This window comes from Cetorhinus maximus, chromosome 3 (assembly GCF_964194155.1).
Source record: "Cetorhinus maximus chromosome 3, sCetMax3.hap1.1, whole genome shotgun sequence".
Classification (NCBI taxonomy): domain Eukaryota; kingdom Metazoa; phylum Chordata; class Chondrichthyes; order Lamniformes; family Cetorhinidae; genus Cetorhinus; species Cetorhinus maximus.
The window spans coordinates 63494836-63516491 of record NC_135881.1 but is presented as its reverse complement, the minus strand read 5'-3'; the positions used below and the strand labels follow the sequence as shown (position 1 = coordinate 63516491).

The following is a 21656-nucleotide window of genomic DNA, read 5'->3' as shown; positions in this document are numbered from 1 at the left end:
ATTTTAGTGCCCTTCTTACACACCTCCATTATTTCCCGATTTATACTTTGTTCTACAGTGAGGCAACTCTTCGGGGGCCTATAGACGACTCCCACCCATGACTTCTTCCCCTTGCTATTCCTTATTTCTCCCCAAACTGATTCAATCACGATCTCTGGCACCTATATCACTACTCACCATTGCCCTGGTACCTTTCTTTATTAACAAAGCTACCCCATAAATTTCATGGCGAATGTACAGTCATATACCCTATTGACTACAAAATTCCAACCAGCAAAAACTCAAGAGGCTCTCAACAATAACTGTCAGTTCTCACAGCCAACCATTAAATTTTCAGGACACATCGTTCACGCATCAGGCATCAGGGCTGATCCCCAAAAAACCAAGGCAATCAATGATTTTCCACCACCCCACATTGTTATGGAGCTTCAATGCTTAATGGGGATAGTCAATCAAGTAGGGAAGATCCTACCTAATCTGGCACGTGAACAAACCACTACAACAATTGGTTAGGCAAGACCAAGCATGGTGTTGGGGAGAACGTCAACAAATCTTGTTTCAAAAAATCAAAGAGATGCTCATTTCACCAGACATATTGGTGCACTATGAGCCCGAACTGCCCACAGAAGTTGCTGCGGACGCATCAGCGATTGGACTAAGTAGTACTCTTTCAAATCTGGAAAGATAGAACATGCAGACCAATATATTACACTTCTTGGTCATTGGCTGAAACAGAGCAAAGATTGGAAAAGAGGTATTGGCAGCCAGATGAGCCTGTGAGAAATTCACCGACTACGTCCTAAGCCTGCAGTTCACCATTGAGACACACTACAAGCCATTGGTCACCTTATTAAATATGAAAGAACCAGCAAAGATGCCACCTAGAGTCTGGAAATTTTGACTAAGACTCATGTGGTTTGATGCCAAGACCAAATATGGCCAAGGCAGAGAACAAACTATGGCAGGTGCATTGTCATGCATTCCTGTTGAAAAGCCTGGACAGGAGGACATAAATTTCATGGAAAATGTAGAGTCATATACCTCATTGACTACAAAATTCCTACCAGCAAAAACTCAAGAGTCTGAATTAAATTCAACAAACACAAAAAGCTGATGAAGAATATGCAAAAATTAGAGAATACTGCCAAGGTGGATGGCCAGAAAATATTCCAAACAACTATCCTATCCTGAAACAATACTTTAAGCAATGCTGACATCGCAGTGTTGTAGACAACTTACTAGTTTATCATGAGAGGTTGGTCATACCTAGAGTCCTCAGACTCAAGATCCTTCAGAGAATACACCAGGGTCACCGAGGAATTACAAGTGTTGTGCTAGAGCACAAAATTTAGTTTGGTGGCCAGGGATCTCAAAATTACTAGATGAAATTATTTTGAGCTGCATCATCTGAGAAATTCATCACCAAACGCTAAAAGAACCACTGGTGGTGTCCCCATTCCCATCCAGTTCATGAGAACATCTCAGAATGGACCTTTTTGAGCTCAAAGGGATCTTGTAGCTATGGGAGCTGATCAGGGGCTGGGGCTTGATTATTACAACACATCAGGGGTCGGGCATGTCACTCAACTCATAGTTGTTGACTATTTCTCCAGATGGATAAAGGTTAAATACCTTTATGGTACAACCTCAGAAGCAGTTATCAGCTCACAAAGACATTTTTTGCCACTAATGGCATTCCAGATCTTGTCATTTCAGACAATGGTCCACAGTTTGCAAATAAATGGTTCAAGAAATTTTCAGAAGACTATGGATTTGTCCACAGAACTAGTCCACCCAAGTACCAACAACCAAATGGAGAGGACAAGAGAGGCACAAGAACTGTAAAAGCTTTGTTGAAAAAGAATGATGATATCAACTTAGCACTTGAGCTACTGTTCCACATCACTTCAGAATGGGTTGGCTCCATCAGAACTTCGGAAGGAAAGAAGATGAGGCACTCAATTTCCTGTTCTTCCACATATGCTCATGTCATGTTTAAAAGCAACTGATCTCAAGGGAGTAAGGGAGAAGGAAGAGTATCATGAAAAATCAGACCAGAAACTACAAACACCTTAAAGTGCATGATTTACCAGAACTCCAACCAGGTAAATCAGTTTGTTTGAGACCAGAATTGAGAAGGCCAATTGCCTCCCTTAAGCCTCTCCACTTTTCTGAAACAAAAACAGAAAATGCTGGAACTCAGCAGGTCTGACAGCATCTGTGGAGAGAGAAACACTCTCTACTTGTCCACTCTCTTCTCTCCTTTAAGAAACCTACCTTCCCTGTTGTAACATCTCTTTATGTTGCTCAGTGTCAAATTTTGTTTGATAACGCTACTGAGAAGTGCCATGGGATGGTTCACCACATTAACGGCACTAAATAAATGCAGGTTGTTTTATTTGACACAAAAATGTTAGGTTCACGCATGAACATCCATTTTTAATCAGAAGGTAAAAAACCTATATCAGGCATTACTCTGGGCTCCAAAATAAATGCAACGATAATGAAACAGCATTACCAAAATGAACAAAAAGGTAACAAGGTAATAAATCATTTTACACATCAAATGAAACAGGTCAGCCACTTTTTCATGTTAATTATGTATCAGTTGTTATTTGCTACATGACAGAGTATTGCCTGAAGGAAAAGTCACATTTTATTCTGAAAATAATTATACAATGGCTACATTAATCCAAAGAGTCAACACGAAATAGCAGTAGGAATGCTATGTACACCATCTCACCGGATTTTGAAACAAATCCCTGGACAGTACCATCACCTGAAGCTGAAACAATTATACAGAAATGCTGGAACCTCTGCTTAAAGATCAAGGGAGCAGAAAACATTATGCCATTAAGAAAAAGCAGCTTTACAATAAACTACATTTTGCTCAACAACTGCACTGCTCTTCTGAAATGCTCCATTCTACTTTAAGCATTAGTACAAATCCAAAGCAAATCACCCATTGAGACAGTGTTGCTGAAATGGGAAATCTATGTCTTTCCCATTGTAGCCAAATTAAAATATCTCCAAGCCTTCCTGTGCCTCCAGAGAAAAAAACTCACATTTGAGAGAAACTGTCTATTGGGATAGGTGTCTCCTGCTACATCACCCAATACATGAAGGAAAAACTAAAGGCTTAAAAATAGTTTGCTGTTTTCAATAAAATACTGTGGATGATGGGAGTCTGTAATGAACACAGGTCTGGCAGCATGTGGAGATAGAAACTCTTCTGAAGAGTCATATTCAACTCGTAACGTTAACTGTTTCCTCTCTCCACAGATGCTGCCAAACCTGCTGAGTTTTCCCAACATATTCTGTTTCTATCGCTCTGTTCAATCACTTTCCCGTCCTGAAAGGTGATTTGTCTTTTTTCCAAACTAAGTCAGAAACCCTTTGCTATTACATTCCCAGGAAGCAGCCTTCTTTACTGAGGCAGAGACAACAACAACTTCCACTGTCCTTATTTCAGTTAATAGTTCAGGGCTAGGGAAAACATCTTGGGAGAAGATTTCTGACTTTAATGTTCCAGGCATTTTTTTTTAAAGAGCTTTTTAGACTAGGAATACATTTCAGGAATTTAGGAACTTGATCTTCATAATTTTCCATTGATTAAGTGTGTGGGAGGTTTTACGATGTTAAAGATGCTAAGAAAATGAAATTTGTTGTAGTAAAATGAATGGACAGAAAATCATGGGATGTATAGCCACAATTTCATAACAGCCCCCAACAGATGAAAATTTATCCATGGGCATCAAAAATGGGTGACAAATTGTTATCACTACTACCCTTGCAATTTGTTATTTCCAGTGTTGGTTCTTTGCCTAACTTTTTCCAGAGCAAAGTAAAAACTTAGCACTGGCCAATAATATTTTACACCCATCACAACCAGGTGTAAAAGTCCATTTACAATCACTTCCAGGTGGTTGAAGAGGAACTGCTGTGCCCAGAGGGTCAACACTAATTACAGAAAGATCTGTGTTAATCTGCCCTTCTACAATACTTGACCTATTTTCCATTGATATTTTCAAATAAAAACAGCAAAGAGATATTTCCACACTTAACAAGGTCTAAGAGCAGTAGGAAATGTTTTGGGTTTAAAATGATTGACAAGCAACTAGTAATGCACAAAGCAGTTAACTAAATTTTTCACTTAACTTTTTGACCACCTCAAGGGCAATTAAGGATGGGCATTGAATGCTGACCTTGTCAGCAACACCCACATCCCATGAGCGAATAAAAAAAAAAACACCTAGATTTAACAATAGAGCTTGACTTCTCATATAAAATGAGATACCATGTACTTAACCCGTGTAATGTGCTTTTGCATATAGATGTTCTGAATTAAATCTTCACACTTTGCATACACGTCCCAAAATTACAACTGTATAGGTACAAAATACTTTTGTTTCAAATTCAAGGGTCATTTCTAATTACTTAAGCGTTAAACTGAAAAGCAAACCATTTATGAGGGCTAATTCAGTTGAAGAGCAGTTTGCACTTACTAACCCATCAGTCTACCAGCAGTCAATATTTAAAAATTTGCACAGCTCACAGGCCCTATGGGAGGTCCTGCCAAGCAGACTATGCAGTCTACACTTATGATGTGAGTAGATGCAAGGAAAACATGCTTAGATCATGACAAAGACTGATCACCTTGTGCATAAAAGCAATCATAAATGCAATTATATTGTAATTTTAATTCAAACCATTACATCAGTGACCAGCTGCTCTTAACTGGAGGTGGAAAGCACTTACCACATATTCAAATACAAGAGTCAGGGTTTCCTTAGTATGAATGATGTCATGGAGCAGAACTATGTTAGCATGTTTCAGCCCTTTCAACAAGGAAGCTGCAAAGGAATAAGAAGGAAACTTTTAAAAAGTGACATAGTTAGACTTGTCAGAGAGAATTGATCACTGGCCAAAAGCCTCAGGTGTCAGCAGTTTATTTAAAAATAACATAACCAATATTCCCACTAAGATACGTGACCATGCAACAACATGAAAGATACAGTACCCAGAAGGACAAGCCAGTAAGATTTGGGAAATGACTGGCGTTGCTCCAAACTGGTCTTATATATCTTAAGATAGAACTCCAGTTTGGACCAGTACCAGTCATTTTCAAGTTTTACAGTTTATTTTTTTACCTGCGAGACTTTGCTCTATTTAAATAAAGCACATGCATAGCTGCACAAGAAAATTTTCAAGGGGCCATACACTGAAAAAAAATGGGCAGCAGTCAACAGCTTAATTTTAAAAGGAATATTGAGCGTAACCATTGAACATTGAACTCATGTATGACAGATAAAACATACACTGTAAGCTCCCCAGCCCCGAGTGCTTGGGACCAAGTCATTTCTCGATTTTGAAATTCTCTGGATTATAGACTGATGTTAAAAACATTGTAAATCAGGAATAAAAATTGTTTTACTTATCTAAAGGCTGTATCTTCTATGTTTCCATTCGACAAAGTACTATACTAAAATGATGCCAATGACGTCAAGGGAATGCTGAAAACATTTCTGGACAATGTGGCTGACCCTTAAGTGCCCTCTGAAATAACCTAGCTAGACACTCAGTGTCAAACTGCTACACAAAGTCAATAAGGAGTGAAGCCAGATGGAGTTCCCAGCATTGACCTAGGCAACAGATACGACAACAACACAGCCAGCCCTGAAGTCCTCCTTGATGATATCTGGAGGTTTGTGCAAAAATTGGGAGAACTGTCCCAAGCGCCAGTCAAGAAATAGCCCGACGTAGTCAAGCTCACAGAACCATAACTTACAGACAATGTCCCACACGCCACCATCACCATCCCAAGCTATGTCCTATCCCACCAGCAGGACAAGACCACCAGACGTGGCGGCACAATGGTATACAGTCAGGAGAGGGTTACCTTGGGAGTTCTCAACATCGACTCTGGAGCCAATGAAGTCTCATGGAATCAGGTCAAACGTGGGCAGGGAAACCTCCTGCTGATTACCACATACTGCCCAACCCTCAGCTGATGAATCAGTGCTCTTCCATGTTGAATACCACTTGCAAACAGCACTGAGGGTGGCAAGGGCACAGAATGAAGTCCCAGGGTATAATGTCCAACACCAACAGTGGCTCGGTAGCACCACTACTGAACAAGCTGGCTAAGTGCTAAAGGACAAAGCTGCTAGACTGGGACTGTGGCAGGTGGTGAGGGAACCAACCAGAGGGAAAAATCTACCTGACCTCATCCTCACCAACCTGCCTGCCATAAATACATCTGTCCATGACCATACTGGTAGAAGTGATGACCTCAGTCCTTGTGGAGACAAAGTCACATCTTCACAATAAGGATACCCTCCATGTTGTGTGGGATTGACCGCCATGCTAAATGGGATAGATTTTGAGCAGGTCTAGCAACTCAAAACTGGGCATCTATAAGGCACAGTGGGCCATGTGCAATAGCAGAATTGTCTTGAACCACAATCTAGAACCTCATGGCCCAGCATATGCCCACTCTACCATTACCATCAAGTTGGGAATCAGCTCTGGCTCAATGAGGAGTGCAGGAAGGCATGCCAGGAGCAGCACCAGACATACCTAAAAATGAGGTGTGTGTCAACTTGGTGAAGCTAAACACAGGGCTACTTGGATGCTAAGCAGCAGGAACAACATGCAATAGACAGAGCTAAGCAATCCCACATCCAACGTATCAGATCTAAGCTCTGCAGTCCTGCCACATCCAGTCATGAATGGTGATGGACAGTTAAATAACTCACTGGGGAAGAGGCTCCACAAATAGCCCCATCCTTAATAATGGAGGAGCCCAGCAGATCAGTGCAAAAGGCAAGGCATTTGAAACCATCTTCAGGCAAAAGTGTTAGGTGGATGATTCATTCCTGCCTCCTCCCACGGTCCCCAGCATCACAGATACCAGTCTTCAGCCAATTCAATTCACTCCATGTGATATCAAGAAATGGCTGCATTCCTCATTGAACCAAGCACCAGATACTGCAAAGACTATGGGCCCTGACAACATTTCAGCAATAGTACTGAAGACTTGTGCTCCAGAACTAGCCACCCCCCTAGTCAAATTGTTTCAATACAGCTACAGCACTGACATCCACCAAGCAATGGGGAAAATTGCCCAGGTATGGCCTGTCCACAAAAAGCAGGACAATCCCAAACTGACCAATTACTGCCCCATCAGTCTACTCTCGATCATCAGCAAAGTGATGGAAGGTGTTGGTGACAGTGCATTAACCTGCTCACTGACGCTCAGTTTGAGTTCGGCCCGAGCCACTCAGCTCCTGACCACATTACAGCCTTTGTTCAAACATGGACAAAATTGGATCCAGAATTGGTTAATTGGCAGGAAGCAGAGGATGATGGTCGAGGGGTGATTTTGTGACTGGATGCCTGTGTCCAGTGGGGTTCCACAGGGATCGGTGTTGAGTCCCTTGCTGTTTGTGGTATATATAAACGATTTAGACTTGAATGTGGGAGGGTTGATCAGTAAGTGCGCGGATGACATGAAAATTGGTGGGGTGGTAAATAGTGAGGAGGATAGCCTTAGATTACAGGAGGATATAGACGGGCTGGTCAGTGGCAAATAGAATTTAATCCAGATAAGTGAGAGGTGATGAGCTCGGGCAGGACAAACAAGGCACGGGAATACACGATGAATGGTAGGACCCTGGGAAGTGCTGAGGATCAGAGGGACCTTGGTGTGCATATCCACCGGTCCCTTAAGGTAGCGGGACAGATAGATAAGGTGGTTAAGTAGGTATATGGGATACTTGCCTTTATTAGCCGAGGCATAGAATATAAGACCAGGGAGGTTATGCTGGAGCTGTATTAAACACTGGTTAAGCCACGGCTAGAGTATTGCGTGCAGTTCTGGAATCTGCATTAAGGAAGGATGTGATTGCTCTAGAGAGAGGGCAGAGGAGATTTACCAGGATGTTGCCTGGGCTGGAAAGTTTTAGTTATGAGGAGAGATTGGATAGACTGGGGTTATTTTCCCTGGAGCAGAGGAGATGGAGGAGGGAACATGGTTGAGGTATATAAAATTATGAGGGGCATAGAAAGGGTAGACAGGAAGGAACTTATCCCCTTGGTGGAGGGATCAATAACCAGGGAGCATAGATTTAAGGTAAGGGGCAGAAGGTTTACAGGGGATGCGAGGAAGAATTTTTTCATGCAGGGGGTGGTGGGAATCTGGAACTCTCTGCCTGAAAGGGTAGTAGGGGCAGAAACCCTCATAACATTCAAGAAGTATTTGGATATGCACAAGGTTCTGGGCCTGGTTCTGGAAAATGGGATTAGAATAGTCAGATACTTGTTTGACTGGCACAGACGTGATGGGCTGAAGGGCCTTTTTCTGAGCTGTAGGCCTCTATGACTCTATAAAATGAGGTTCCTTTCACTTTTGTTCCTTTGTAGGCACAGTGGTAGGCTTACAGGCTTTGATCTTACATTGCCTCTGCTCTGCATACACAAAACTGCTATCTGTTATACCTAGCACACCTCATTGAATGTAAATTCTCATTGCATTACCAGCCTCTTTGAACTCCACCTCTTCTAACAATAAACCCCTTTCACGGTGCCAATTTTATTAGTAATATAAACATTGCTTGGTCTCTGCTAGCGAGGTGCCAGGTTTCACTCGCTTTCTTCAACGCTCTATTCAACAAAATGCGAATGCACTTATCTCTCTTACATCTCAAAACTAGTATACATCAAAGCACCCAGACTAGCTGGCTTTAATCCAATTAAGGCACACCCACAGACTAACACTATTTTAAATAAAAATAATTTCCAATAATATTATATACATTAATTGCTTCATGGCACGGCAATAAAAACAGCTTGGGGCCAGTCAGTGGCTCCAGAGCAGGCCAACCACATTCTGAGAAAATTGAAGTGCAACATCAAAGGAAAATGGGTAAGTGATTGGCTGGTGAGTATTTTTCTCCTCGATCTTCTGAAACTCGGATATTTTATGAATAATTGTAATGTTTTATTATTAGTAGGAAGATTTATGAGCAGTTGTGCAGCTTATTAGTTGGAGTAGGGTTTATAGTTATAAATTGAGTAATATAAATTCATTAGCTCTCAATTAGGACAGCAGGGCAGGTGATGAGTTGCGGCTGCAGTATGTGGAAGCTGATGGAAGCCAAAGTGATCTAAGGCAACCATATCTACAATAAGCGCCTGTGGCTCAAAGAGCTTCAGCTTCAATGAGCTGAAGGCCGAGCTAAGGACACTGCAAGGCATCACGGAGGCAGTACGTTACCTGGACACCTTGTTCCAATCACATCTCTTGTAATAGGATCGCCTGGTTTGTTCAGTGATCAGGGACGGGAGGGTATCACTGCGAGTGAAGCAGGTAAGGAGATCAAGAAGGTGGAATTGGATAAGCCTCAGGCTTTGCAACTGTCCAACAAGCTCGAGGTTCTTACAGCTTGTATGAATAAGAGCAGGGGCTGCAAGGTGGATGGGCAAATTCCCCATGGTACAGCACGCCATTCATGTGCGGGAGTAAACAGGAGTGTAGTGGTAGGAGATAGTATAGTAAGGGCAATAGACACAGTTCTCTGCAGCCGTGAGCAAGTCTCCAGAAGGCTGTTAAAAACAAAGAACTGCGGATGCTGGAAATACAAAACAAAAACAGAAATACCTGGAAAATCTCAGCAGGTCTGGCAGCATCGGTGGAGAAGAGCAAAGTTGACGTTTCGAGTCTTCATGACCCTTCAACAGAACTAAGTAAAATAGGAAAGGGGTGAAATATAAGCTGGTTTAAGTGAGGGGGGGTGGTTGTTGGGACAAGCAAGCAGTGATAGGAGGAGATAACCAAAATATGTCACAGACAAAAGGACAAAGAGGTGTTGAAGGTGGTGATATTATCTAAAGGAATGTGCTAATTAAGAGTAGAGAGCAGGACAAGCAAGGTAGCTCTAGTGGGGGTGGGGTGAAATAAACGATAGGTGGAATACATTTAAAAATAATGGAAATAGGTGGGAAAAGAAAAATCTATATAAATTATTGGAAAAAATAAAAAGGAGGGGGAAGAAATGGAAAGGGGGTGGGGATGGAGCAGGGAGTTCAAGATCTAAAATTGTTGAACTCAATATTCAGTCCGGAAGGCTGTAAAGTGCCTAGTCGGAAGATGAGGTGCTGTTCCTCCAGTTTGCGTTGAGCTTCACTGGAACAATGCAGCAAGCCAAGGACAGACATGTGGGCAAGACAGCAGGGTGGTGTGTTAAAATGGCAAGCGACAGGGAGGTCTGGGTCATGCTTGTGGACAGACCGAAGGTGTTCTGCAAAGTGGTCACCCAGTCTGCATTTGGTCTCTCCAATGTAGAGGAAACCGCATTGGGAGCAAAGAATGCAGTAGACTAAGTTGAGGGAAGTGCAAGTGAAATGCTGCTTCACTTCACCTCCGTCACATCTGTTTTGATGATGCTACTTTCAAAAACAGTTCCTCTGACATGTCTTCCTTCTTCCTTAACCGAGGTTTTCCACCCACGGTAGTTGACAGGGCCCTCAGCCGTGTCCGGCCCATCTCCACCCTCAAGCCTTCTCCTCCTTCCCAGAAACATGATAGGGTCCCCCTTGTCCTCACTTATCACCCCACCAGCCTCCGCATTCAAAGGATCATCCTCCGCCATTTCCGCCAACTCCAGCATGATGCCACCGCCAAACACATCTTCCCTTCACCCCCCCCGACGGCATTCCGTAGGGATCGTTCCCTCCGTGACACCTTGGTCCACTCCTCCATCACCCCCTACTCCTCAACCCCCTCCAACAGCACCACCCCAAGCGAACGCAGAATATGCAACACCTGCCCCTTCACTTCACCTCTCCTCACCGTCCAAGGGCCCAAACACTCCTTTCAAGTGAAGCAGTATTTCACTTACACTTCCCTCAACTTAGTCTACTGCATTCTTTGCTCCCAATGCGGTTTCCTCTACATTGGAGAGGCCAAACGCAGACTGGGTGACCGCTTTGCAGAACACCTTCGGTCTGCCCGTAAGCATTACCCAGACCTCCTTGTCGCTTGCCATTTTAACACTCCACCCTGCTCTCTTGCCCACATGTCTGTCCTTGGCTTGCTGCATTGTTCCAGTGAAGCTCAACGCAAACTGGAGGAACAGCACCTCATCTTCCGACTAGGCACTTTACAGCCTTCCAGACTGAATATGGAGGTCAACAATTTTAGATCTTGAACTCCCTGCTCTATCCCCACCCCCTTTCTGTTTCTTCCCCCTCCTTTTTGTTTTTTCCAATAATTTATATAGATTTTTCTTTTCCCACCTATTTTCATTATTTTTAAATGTATTCCACCTATCGTTTATTTCACCCCACCCCCACTAGAGCTACCTTGCTTGTCCTGCTCTCCACTCTTAATTAGCACATTCTTTTAGATATCACCACCTTCAACACCTCTTTGTCCTTTTGTCTGTGACATCTTTTGATTATGTGCTCCTATCACTGCTTGCTTGTCCCAACAACTCCCCCCCCCCTTAAACCAGCTTATATTTCACCCCTTTCCTATTTTACTTAGTTCTGTTGAAGGGTCATGAGGACTCGAAACATCAACTTTGCTCTTCTCCGCCGATGCTGCCAGACCTGCTGAGTTTTTCCAGGTATTTCTGCTTTTGCTCCAGAAGGCTGTGTTGCCTGCCCGGGGTTGGAATATCTGCTTGGGGCTGGAGAGAAACTTGTAGTGGGAGAGCAGGGTTGGGGTCGGGGGGAGGGGAGAAGATCCAGTTGTACTGGTCCAAACCCACAGCCACTACCACCAAGAAAGAACAAGGGCAGCAGATAGATTGGAATACCACCACCTGGAAGTTCCCCTCCAAGTTACACACCATCCTGACTTGGAAATATATCGCCGTTCCTTCATTGTCGCTAGGTCAAAACCCTGGAACTCCCTGTCTAACAGCACTATGGGTGTACCTACACCACATGGGCTGCAGTGGCTCATGAAGACAGCTCACCATCTTCTCAAGGGCAACTAGGGACGAGCAGTAACTGCTGGCCCAGCTAGTGAAGCCCGCATCCCATGAATGAATAATAAAAAAAAATAGACAGGACTAGGAAAAGGTTTCTATATAGAGAGTATGAGGAGCAAGGGGTTAAATTAAAAACAAAACCTTGAACGTCTCTGGATTATTATTTGAATCTCAAACAAATAGGTGTGGTGTAAATAAGATTAAGGAGATGAATGCATGGCTCAAAGATTGCTGTGCAAGAAATGGATTTTGCTTCTTAGGGCGCTGGCACCAGTACTAGACAAAGTGGGAACTATATTATTGGGAAGGTCTCCACCTGAACTGCACTGTGACCAGTGTTCCGGTGAGTTATACAACTAGTGCAGTGGATGGGACTTTAAACTAAATGGGGGGATGCAGCGGCAGTGGATCATGTGAGAGAATATAATGGTATATCAAAGGGAAAGGAAGTCAGAGTTGGGTAGCAATTTGAGTAATGACAACTAGAGTGTGGCAGAAAGGACTGAGCACACAAACATAAGTGTTCACCAGTAGATAAGACCCGCGATCACAAAAATACTAAAAACAAAAAAAAGATATAAAGGCTCTGTACCTGAATGCATATGTGTACCGAATGGATGAATTGTTAACACAGATAGAAATAAATATATATGACCTGATGGCCATTACAGAGGCATGGTTGCAAGATGACCAAGGCTGGGACCTGAATATTGAAGGGTATTTGACATTTCAAAAAGACAGGAAGCTAGGAAAAGGCGGTGGGGTAACTATTTAATTAAATATGTCATTAGTACAGTAATCGAGAGATGACCTTAGCTCAAAAGAGCAAGATGTATAATCAGTTCAAGTAGAGTTGAGAAATAGGAAAAGTAAGAAGTCACTTGTGGGGGTAGTTTATTGGCCTCCTAACAGTAATTACACTGTAGTACAGAGGAAGAAATATATGGGGCATTAAGAATCATGGGTGATTTTAATCTACATGTAGATTAGGTGAATCAGGTCGGCAAAGGTAGCCTGGAAAATGAGTTCATAGAGTGCATTCCGGATAATTCCTTAGAGCAATACATTCAAGAGCCAATCAGAGAGCAGGCCTGGTAATGTGCAATGAGACAGGATTAATCAATAACCTCATGGTGAAGGAACTTCTAGGTGACAGCAATCATAACACGAGAGAATTTCACATTCAGTTTGAAGGGAAAAAGTGTGCATCTAAAACTAGTATTCTAAATCTAAATGAACTTAATTAAAAGGCCATGAAGGCAAAGCTAGCTAAAGTGAACTGGGAAGCTAGATTAGAAGCTAAGACAGTAATAAAATGGCAGACTTTTAAGGAGATATTAAATAATTCTCAGCAAAGATTTGCCCCAGTGAGAAAGAAAGACCTTTTGAGAAGGATGTATCTTCTGTTGCTAAGTAAGCAAGTTAAGGGCAACATCAAATTGAAAGAAACATTGTACAAATCTGCAGAAATTAGTGGTCGGTCAGAAGCTTGGTCAAATTTTGGGACCAGCAAAGAATGACTAAGCATACAATAAAGAGGGAGAAAGTAGAGTATGAGAAAGCTAGCTAGTAATATAAAGAAGTTAGTAAGAGGTGCTACAAGTATTTAAATAGAAATCGAACTAAAGCCAGTGCTGGTCCTCTAGGGAATGAGTCTGGGAAATGATAATGGAAAAACAAGGAAATGGCAGAGGCATTGAACAGATATTTTGTATCTGTCTTCAATGTAGAAGGCTTAGAAGACATCACAAAAAGATACTTGAAAATCAAGAGATGAAAGGAAGCGAGGAACTGAAAACAATCACCATCACTAGGGTAAGGTACTGGGAAAGCTATTAGATCTAAAGGCTGACATTTGCCCAGGACATGGCGGCCTGCATTGCTGGGTCTTAAAAGAAATCGCTGCAGAGATAGTAGAGGCATTGGTTATAATCTTCGAAAATTCCTTAGATTCTAAAAGGATCAGTGAAAAATACCAGATATAACATCTTTATTCATGAAAAGGAAGAGTCAGAAAGCAGGAAATTATAGACCAATTAGCATAACATCCATCTTAGGGAAATTGCGAGAATCCATAATTGAGGAGGTTATATCAGGATCCTTTGAAAATCATAATGGGATCGAGTAGAGTCAACATGGAAGAATGTGCAGGGCTGTGGGGAGAAGGCAAGAGAATGACATTAAGTGAATTGCTCATTTGGAGTGCCAGTGCAGACATGATAGGCTTCCTTTCGTGCTGTAACGATTCTGTGGTTTTGTGAAAGCGAAATAGTGTTTTTACTAATGTACTAGAGTTTCTTGAGGGAGTAACAAGCAAGCTGGATAAAGGAGAACCTGTAGATGTGATGTATTGGATTTTCAAAAGGCATTTGATAAGGTGCCACATCAAAATTACTACATAATACAAGGGCTCATTGTGTAGGGTGTAACATATTAGCATGGATAAAGGATTGGTTAGCTAACAGGAAGCAGAGAGTAGGGATAAATGGGTCTTTCTCAGGTTGGCTAGATGTAACTGGTGGAATGTTACAGGATCAGTGCTGCAGCCTCAACTATTTACAAATTATATAAATGACTTGGATGCAGGGACCAAATGTATGGTAGCTAAATTTGTCGATGACACCAAGATAGGTAGGAAAGCAAGTTATCAAGAAGAGGTAAAGAGTCTATAAAGGGATATAGCCAGGTTAAGTGAGTGGGCAGAATGCAGTGTAATGTGGGAAAATGTGAACTTGTCCATTTTGGTAGGAAGAATAGAAAAGCAATATACTATTTAAATGGAGAAAGATTGCAGAACTTGGTGGCACAGAGGGATCTGGGTGTCCTGGTATATGAATCACCAAGTTAGTATGTAGGTTCAACAAATGATTTGGAAGGTAAAGGGAATGTTGGCATTTATTGAAAGGGGAATGGAATATGAAAGTAGAGAAATTTTACTGCAGCTGTACAGGGCATTGGTGTACACTATGTACAGTTTTAGTCTTATTTGAAAAATGATTTTTTTTTTAAATATTTGTTCTTCGGATGTGGACATCACTGGCAAGGCCAGCATTTGTTGCCAATTCCTAATTGCCCTTGAACTGAGTGGCTTGCTAGCTATTTCAGAGAGCAGATAAGAGTCAACCACTGTGGATTTGGAGTCACATGCAGGCTAGACTGAGTAAGGATAGCAGATTTCCTTTCTAAAGGGCATTAGTGTAACATGTGGATTTTTATAACAATCAATAACAGTTGTCATGGTCACCATTGCTGAGACTAGATTTTGTATTCCAGATTTATTAATTGAATTCAAAATCCACCAGCTCCCATGGTGGGATTTGAGCCCATGACCCCAGAGTATAGCTTGGGCCTCTGGATTACTAGTCCAGTGACATCACCACTACATCACCATCTCCCCTGCAAATATAAGGGTAAGCATTAGAAGCAGCTCAAAGAAGGTGCAGGCAACTCATTCCTGGGATGGAGGGCTTATCTTATGAAGAAGGGTTTAACAGGTTGGACCTATACCCATTGGAATTTAGAAGAATGAGAGGTGATCTTATTGAATAATATAAAGATCCTGACGGGATTTGATCAGGTGGATATCAGAAGGATGTTTCCTCTTGTGGAGGAGACTAGAACTAGGGGACACAGTTTAAGAAAAGAGGTTCCCCTTCAAAGAGGGGATGAGGAGATTTTTTTTCTCCGAGGGTCATTAGACTGTGGAACTCTTCCCAGAGAGCAGTGGAGGCTAGAACACTGAATTTATTCAAGGCAGTATTAGACAGATTTTTGATAGACAAGAGTCAAGGGTTATGGGAGGCAGAAAGGAAAGTGGAGTTGAGACACAACCAGATCAACTATGGTCTAATCGAATGGTGGAAGCAGGAAGAGCCGAATGGCCTTCTCCTGCCCCTAAGTCCTATGTTCCTATGTTTATCCTTCAAGATATACCACTTGCTATTGCGGTTTATAAAATTAATTGGATGCCTATTTTCAACGATGAAAAAGGATAGACTCTAATTTTTCTTTTCGTTCATGGGATGAGTGCGCTGCTGGCTAGGCCAGCATTTTTATTGCCCATCCCAAATTGCCTTTGAGAAGGTGGTGAGCTGCCTTATTCAACTACTGCAGTCCATGTGGTGTAGGTAGACCCACAGTGCTGTTAGAGAGGGAGTTCCAGGATTTCCAGCAACAGTGAAGGAACAGTGATATATTTTCAAGTCAGGATGGTGAGTGATTTGGAGGGGAACTTCCAGGTGGTGGTGTTCCCATGTGTCCACTGCCCTTGTCCTTCTAGATAGTAGTGGTCATGGATTTGGGAAGTGCTTTCCAAGGAGGCTTGGTTAGTTGCTGCAGTGCATCTTGTATATGGTACATACTGCTGCCGCTGTGCATCAGTGGTGGAGGGAGTGAATGTTTGTGAGTGGAGTGCCAATTAAGTGGGCTGCTTTGTCCTGGATTGTGTCAAGCTTCTTGAGTGTTGTTTGAGCTGCACTCATCCAGGCAAGGGGAGATTATTCCATCACACTCCTGCCTTGTGCTTTATAGATGGTGGACAGTCTTTGAGGACTGAAGAGGTAAGTTACTCGCCACAGGATTCTTAGCCTCTGACCTGCTCTTGTGGTCACAGTATTTATATGAACAACTAGTTCAATTTCTGGTAACCCCAGGATGTTGACAGTGGGGAATTCAGCAATGTTAATACCATTGAATGTCAAGGAGAGATGGTTAGATTCTATCTTCTTGGAAATGGTCATTGCCAGCCACTTGTGTGGTGCGAATGTTACTTGCCCAACCCTGGACATGGATTGCTTCAGTAAAAGCTGGACAATGTCCAAATGCAGCATCTGAGGAGTTGCAAATGGTGAACATTGTGCAATCATCAGCGATCATCCCCAACTCTGACCTTATGACGGAAGGAAGGTCACTGATGAAGCAGCTGAAGATGGTTGGGCCTAGGACACTACCCCAAGGAACTCCTGCAGTGATGTCCTGGAACAGAGATGATTGACCTCCAACTACCAGAACCAACTGCTTTTGTGCTAGGTATGACCCTAATGCTGAGGCATTTGATGATAATCCAATCAACTCTACTGGGTGCGATAAAATAATTTTGTATGCTCCCAAGTTCATTTTCAAAATCTTAAGGCAGTCCAAATTGCAACCTCAGCATGTTCCACAAACTTCTCTCAGTTCTATTCCAAGAACAGACGTAATTGATTTGTTACTATCCAAATCCTTCTCTAACTGACAAAATATTGTCCACCAACTGATAAAGTCACAAAGCAACATTTAATAATAATTAGCATTTTTAATTGAACATCAAAAAAAGTCAAGAAACAGAGTTGTAACATACAACCAAGATTCCTCTGGAATTCTCTAATGCAATCCAGCTGTTAATTAAAAAGCGTACTCTTCTGAATACCTTGTTGAAATGTTCCCTAGTTACCGACTCCAACATCTCCCTGACAGCTAAGGTTGAACCAACTTTGATAACATTCTCAACCCTGGGATGAGCTTCTGAGCAATATCCACAGTTAAAAAGCCTTGGTGAGACCTCACCTGGAGTATTGTGCACAGTTTTGGTCTCTTTATCTAAGGGGGGATATACTTGCCATGGAGGGAGTGCAACAGAGGTTCATCAGATTAATCTCTGGGATGGCCAGATTGTTGTATGAGGGAAGATTGAGGAGAATGGGTCTCTATTCCCTAGAATTTCTAAGAATGAAGGGTGGCCTCATTGAAACTTAAAATTCTTACAGCGTGTGACAGGCTGGATGTAGATGTTTCCCCTGGCTGGTGAGTCTGAAACCAAGGGTCATAATCTCAGGATAAGGGATAGACCATTTAAAATGGAGATGAGGAGAAATTTCTTCACTCAGAGGGTGGTGAATCTTTGGAGTTCTTTACCCAGAGAGCTGTGGAAGCTCAATTATTGAGAATGTTCAAGACAGAAATCGATACATTTCTGGTGGCTAATGACATCAAGAGATATGGAGATACTGCAGGAAAGTGGCATTGAGGCAGATAATCAGCCATGATCTAACGGAATGGCAGAAAGGCTTGACAGGCCAAATGGCCTACTCCTGTTCCTATTGACTCCCTGCCTTCAGCTGCCAGGGTGCTAAGCTCTCTTTCTTCCTTGAAACCTTGCTCTTTTGAGCAAGCTGATCTGGTGAATATCACCTTTTGTGATTCAGTGCCAAAGTCTGTCTTTGAACACTCCTACACAGCACCTTGGTACGTTTATTATGTTAAAGGAGCTATATAAATGCAAGTGGTTATTGGGAGTCATTAAGCATTTTGTTCAATTTTCTTAAAATGTTATCTTAAAATACAATATTTAGTGTTGATATGTTTAAAGTTTATTTAATATTAAATCATAACTACTGTTAGATAGATTTTACAGCACACAAAAGTGAAACAGTAATTAACTGTTGTCAGCCGTAGCTTAATTGGCAGTGCTCTTACCCCCAAGTCACAAGGTTATGAGTTCAAGTATCACTCCTATTAAGCACAAAAATAATGGTTGATACTCCTGTGTGGTACTCAAGGTGTGTTGCAGCATCAGAGGTGCTGTCTTTCAGCTGAGATGTAGGCTCCAGATAACCTTTCAGGTAGATTTAAAAGATTTCATGGCACTAATTCAAAGAAGAGTTGTCTCTCGTGTCCTGGTCAATATTTATCCCTCAATCAGCATCACAAAAGAAAATTCTGGTCATTATCACAATGCTGTCTGTACAAGTTTGTTGTGTGCATATTGGCTGCTGCATTTCCTACATTAATAATTGCATTTCAAAAGTACTTTATTGGCTGTAAAGGACTTTGGGGTGTTTGGTGGTCAGGAAAGGTGCGATATGAATGCAAATTTCTTTTGAAATTGGTATGTGCTAGTGCTAATGCTCCACATGAACTTCCTCCCACGCTACTTCATATAACCTTATCAACATATCTGCTTATTCCCTGAACTGCACCTATACTATACACCTCAACTATTCAATGTGGCAGTAAATTCCACTTTCTAACCACAGTGTAAAAATGTTTTTCCAAATTCCTTACTGAATTTATTAGTGACTATCTTATGCTTAAGGCCCTAGTTTTGGTCTCCCCATTAGGCAAGTAAACCTCCTGCTGATTAACACCTTCCCTCAGCTGATGAAGTGCAGTAATCTTCCATGTTGAACACCGCTTGGAAGAAGCACTGAGCCAATGGCACAGAATGTACTCCAGGTGGAGAATCTTCAATATCCATCACCAAGAGTGGCTTAGTAGTACCTCTTTTGACCAGACTGGCAAAGACCTGAAGACGACAGCTGCCAGACTTGGCTTGCAGCAGCTGGCAAGAGTCAAACAGTAGGGAAAAATCTACTGGATCCCATCATCATCAATCGATTGCAGGTGCATCTGCCCAAGACAGTGCCGGCTACACAGTTCTAGTGGAGACAAATTCAAGTCTTCACATGGAGGACACCCTCTATCATGTTATTTGGCACTACCATGGCACTAAACGTGACAGATTCAGAACAGATCTGGCAGCTCAAAACTGACCTCAATGCTTCTTCCAAGTGATACTGAACAGAGGAGCACTGATTCCAGAGGTTTGTGAGGAGAATTTTACAAGGTTGACTGCTTTGTGCACACCTTTTTGCGTCTGAATCTGATGTCAGGGTCAATGCAAGGTGGTCCATCCAATTTTAATTTAAACTTTGTCATAGCGGTTTGGTACTACTGAATGGCTTGCTAGGTTATTTCTATGGACAGTTACGTGTCTGGAGTCACATATAGGTTAGACCGGGTAAGGATTGCAGATTTTCTATCCTCCAGAATATTAGCCAACTAGATGGGGTTTTAACACAACCCGGTAGCAGCAGAATCACCATAAATCAATCAACCATGGCTAATTGGAGCATATGCCAAGTCCCACTCCAAGACTTGAACACAAAAAAAACAAAAAAATTGAGGCTGGCGCTCGAGGGTAGTATGAAGGGAGTGCTGTGCTGCTGGCAATGCTGTCTTTCGGATGGGACATGCAACCAAGACCCTGTCTGTCCTCTCAGGTGGATTTAAAAGATCCAATGGCATGATTTTGAAGAAGAGCAGGGGAGGTTTCCCTAGTGTCCAGATAAATATATCCCTCAATCAACATCACAAAGACAGGTTATATCATCACTATTGTTATTATTATAAAAAGAGTGCACATCTACCTGTAGCATTTGTTAAACCAGCTGGTGGCACTATGACAGGGCATTGCAATGTGAAGCATTTGTAATGTTAGTACAGCAATACTGTAACACCTTACCACAAGAGCAAAACTACAAAGTCACTGTCTCTTCAAAATTAGATAAATCCATCTGATGCAGGGAAGTACTGTTTTTGAGAAATAAAAAAATTACACCTAATAGTTTGAGAAAAAAAAGAGGTCTAAATAAAAATCAGGACTTTGTATGGTTTTTAAAATATTTGTACATATAGAATGCTAGAAAAAGCCCCATTCATTGAAAAAAAATCAGAGACACACTCCTTCTGCCCTTATTTCTAACATTCCCTCACTGTTGAGATATTTCTCCAATCCTCCCATCTCTCCCTCCACTGCTTCCTCCACATCTTGACTGGATTCAAAATTAGCCCCCAAACCTCACCCTGTCCTCTAACCCTACTTGTTGTAAACAGTGCACTAGATCTTAATTTCACATCAGGGGACAGACAGATAACCTGCACCCAAGGTTCCAACAAGCACCAGTGGAAGGTTATATGGAGAACAAGCCAGAGTTTGTATACTAAACTTGACACAACAACCACAGGCAACAAGTCTGAAACACAAAACAGAAAATGCCAGAAATGCTCAACAGGTCTGGCAGCATCTGTGGAGAAAGGAACAGAATTCACATTTCAGGTTGTGACCATTCATCAGATCTTTTTCACTAGAATAGCAAGCCTCACTACTGATCTGGGGCAGATTTTCTTTTCTAAAAGCAAGAGAAACAGGAACATCCTTGAGAAAAACCATGAGCAACTAAGTAACTGCATTAACTTTTCCTAATGGAAAAACTGCAAATGGTGGAAATATTTGGATCAATCAGCATCAGAAAGTAAGTAGATTTTGGACACGATGCTTCATTAGAACAGGGTCTAAAAACATTTCAGGTGACGATCTTTCCTCAATTCTCTTTTGTGTGCTTGCTGACCAGTTATTTACTCTTGACATTCTTTATTATTAGATAACTCTGGTTCTGCTTCATGTATGAAACCATTTTTTTTTAAGTAGCTAAGGCTACTTGGATTATCATGTCTATGATATCTCTGCTGGAGAAATCCAAAAACAAAACAACTTTCCTCTATTTGTTATAATTATATCTGCCTCGGCAAATAGCTTTTCCAATTTTCCTTTAAAAGATGCAATGCTCTCTGCTTTAACCCTATGGGAAATTATTCCAGTTTACAACAGCCCTCTGCATCAGATTCCTTCTAGCCTCTATCCTCACTCAATGATGATTGTTAACCAATGATCTCTCATCAACTGTGTAACCGGAAGGAATAATTTTTCCTTATGCTGGCAAAACTCATTTTGTTAAAACCTTGATTAAATATCACCAGTATAATCAGTGCTAGAACCTCAGGTCTCTCCCAAACATAGTTTTGCATTCTTGGCATTATACTGGTGAATCAATGCTTCTC

The 21656-nt window shown here is 41.9% G+C and overlaps 1 protein-coding gene across 7 annotated transcripts in view; it reads right to left on the bottom strand.

Moving 5' to 3' along the window:
* cdk14 (cyclin dependent kinase 14) overlaps positions 1-21656 on the bottom strand; it is a 726725-nt gene that overhangs the window by 465589 nt on the left and 239480 nt on the right. For all 7 annotated transcript variants that reach the window (XM_078538467.1, XM_078538468.1, XM_078538469.1 and 4 more), the window contains one exon: positions 4759-4853. In XM_078538467.1, the coding sequence (XP_078394593.1) occupies positions 4759-4853 (95 nt within the window). The remainder of the gene's footprint in view (positions 1-4758; positions 4854-21656) is intronic.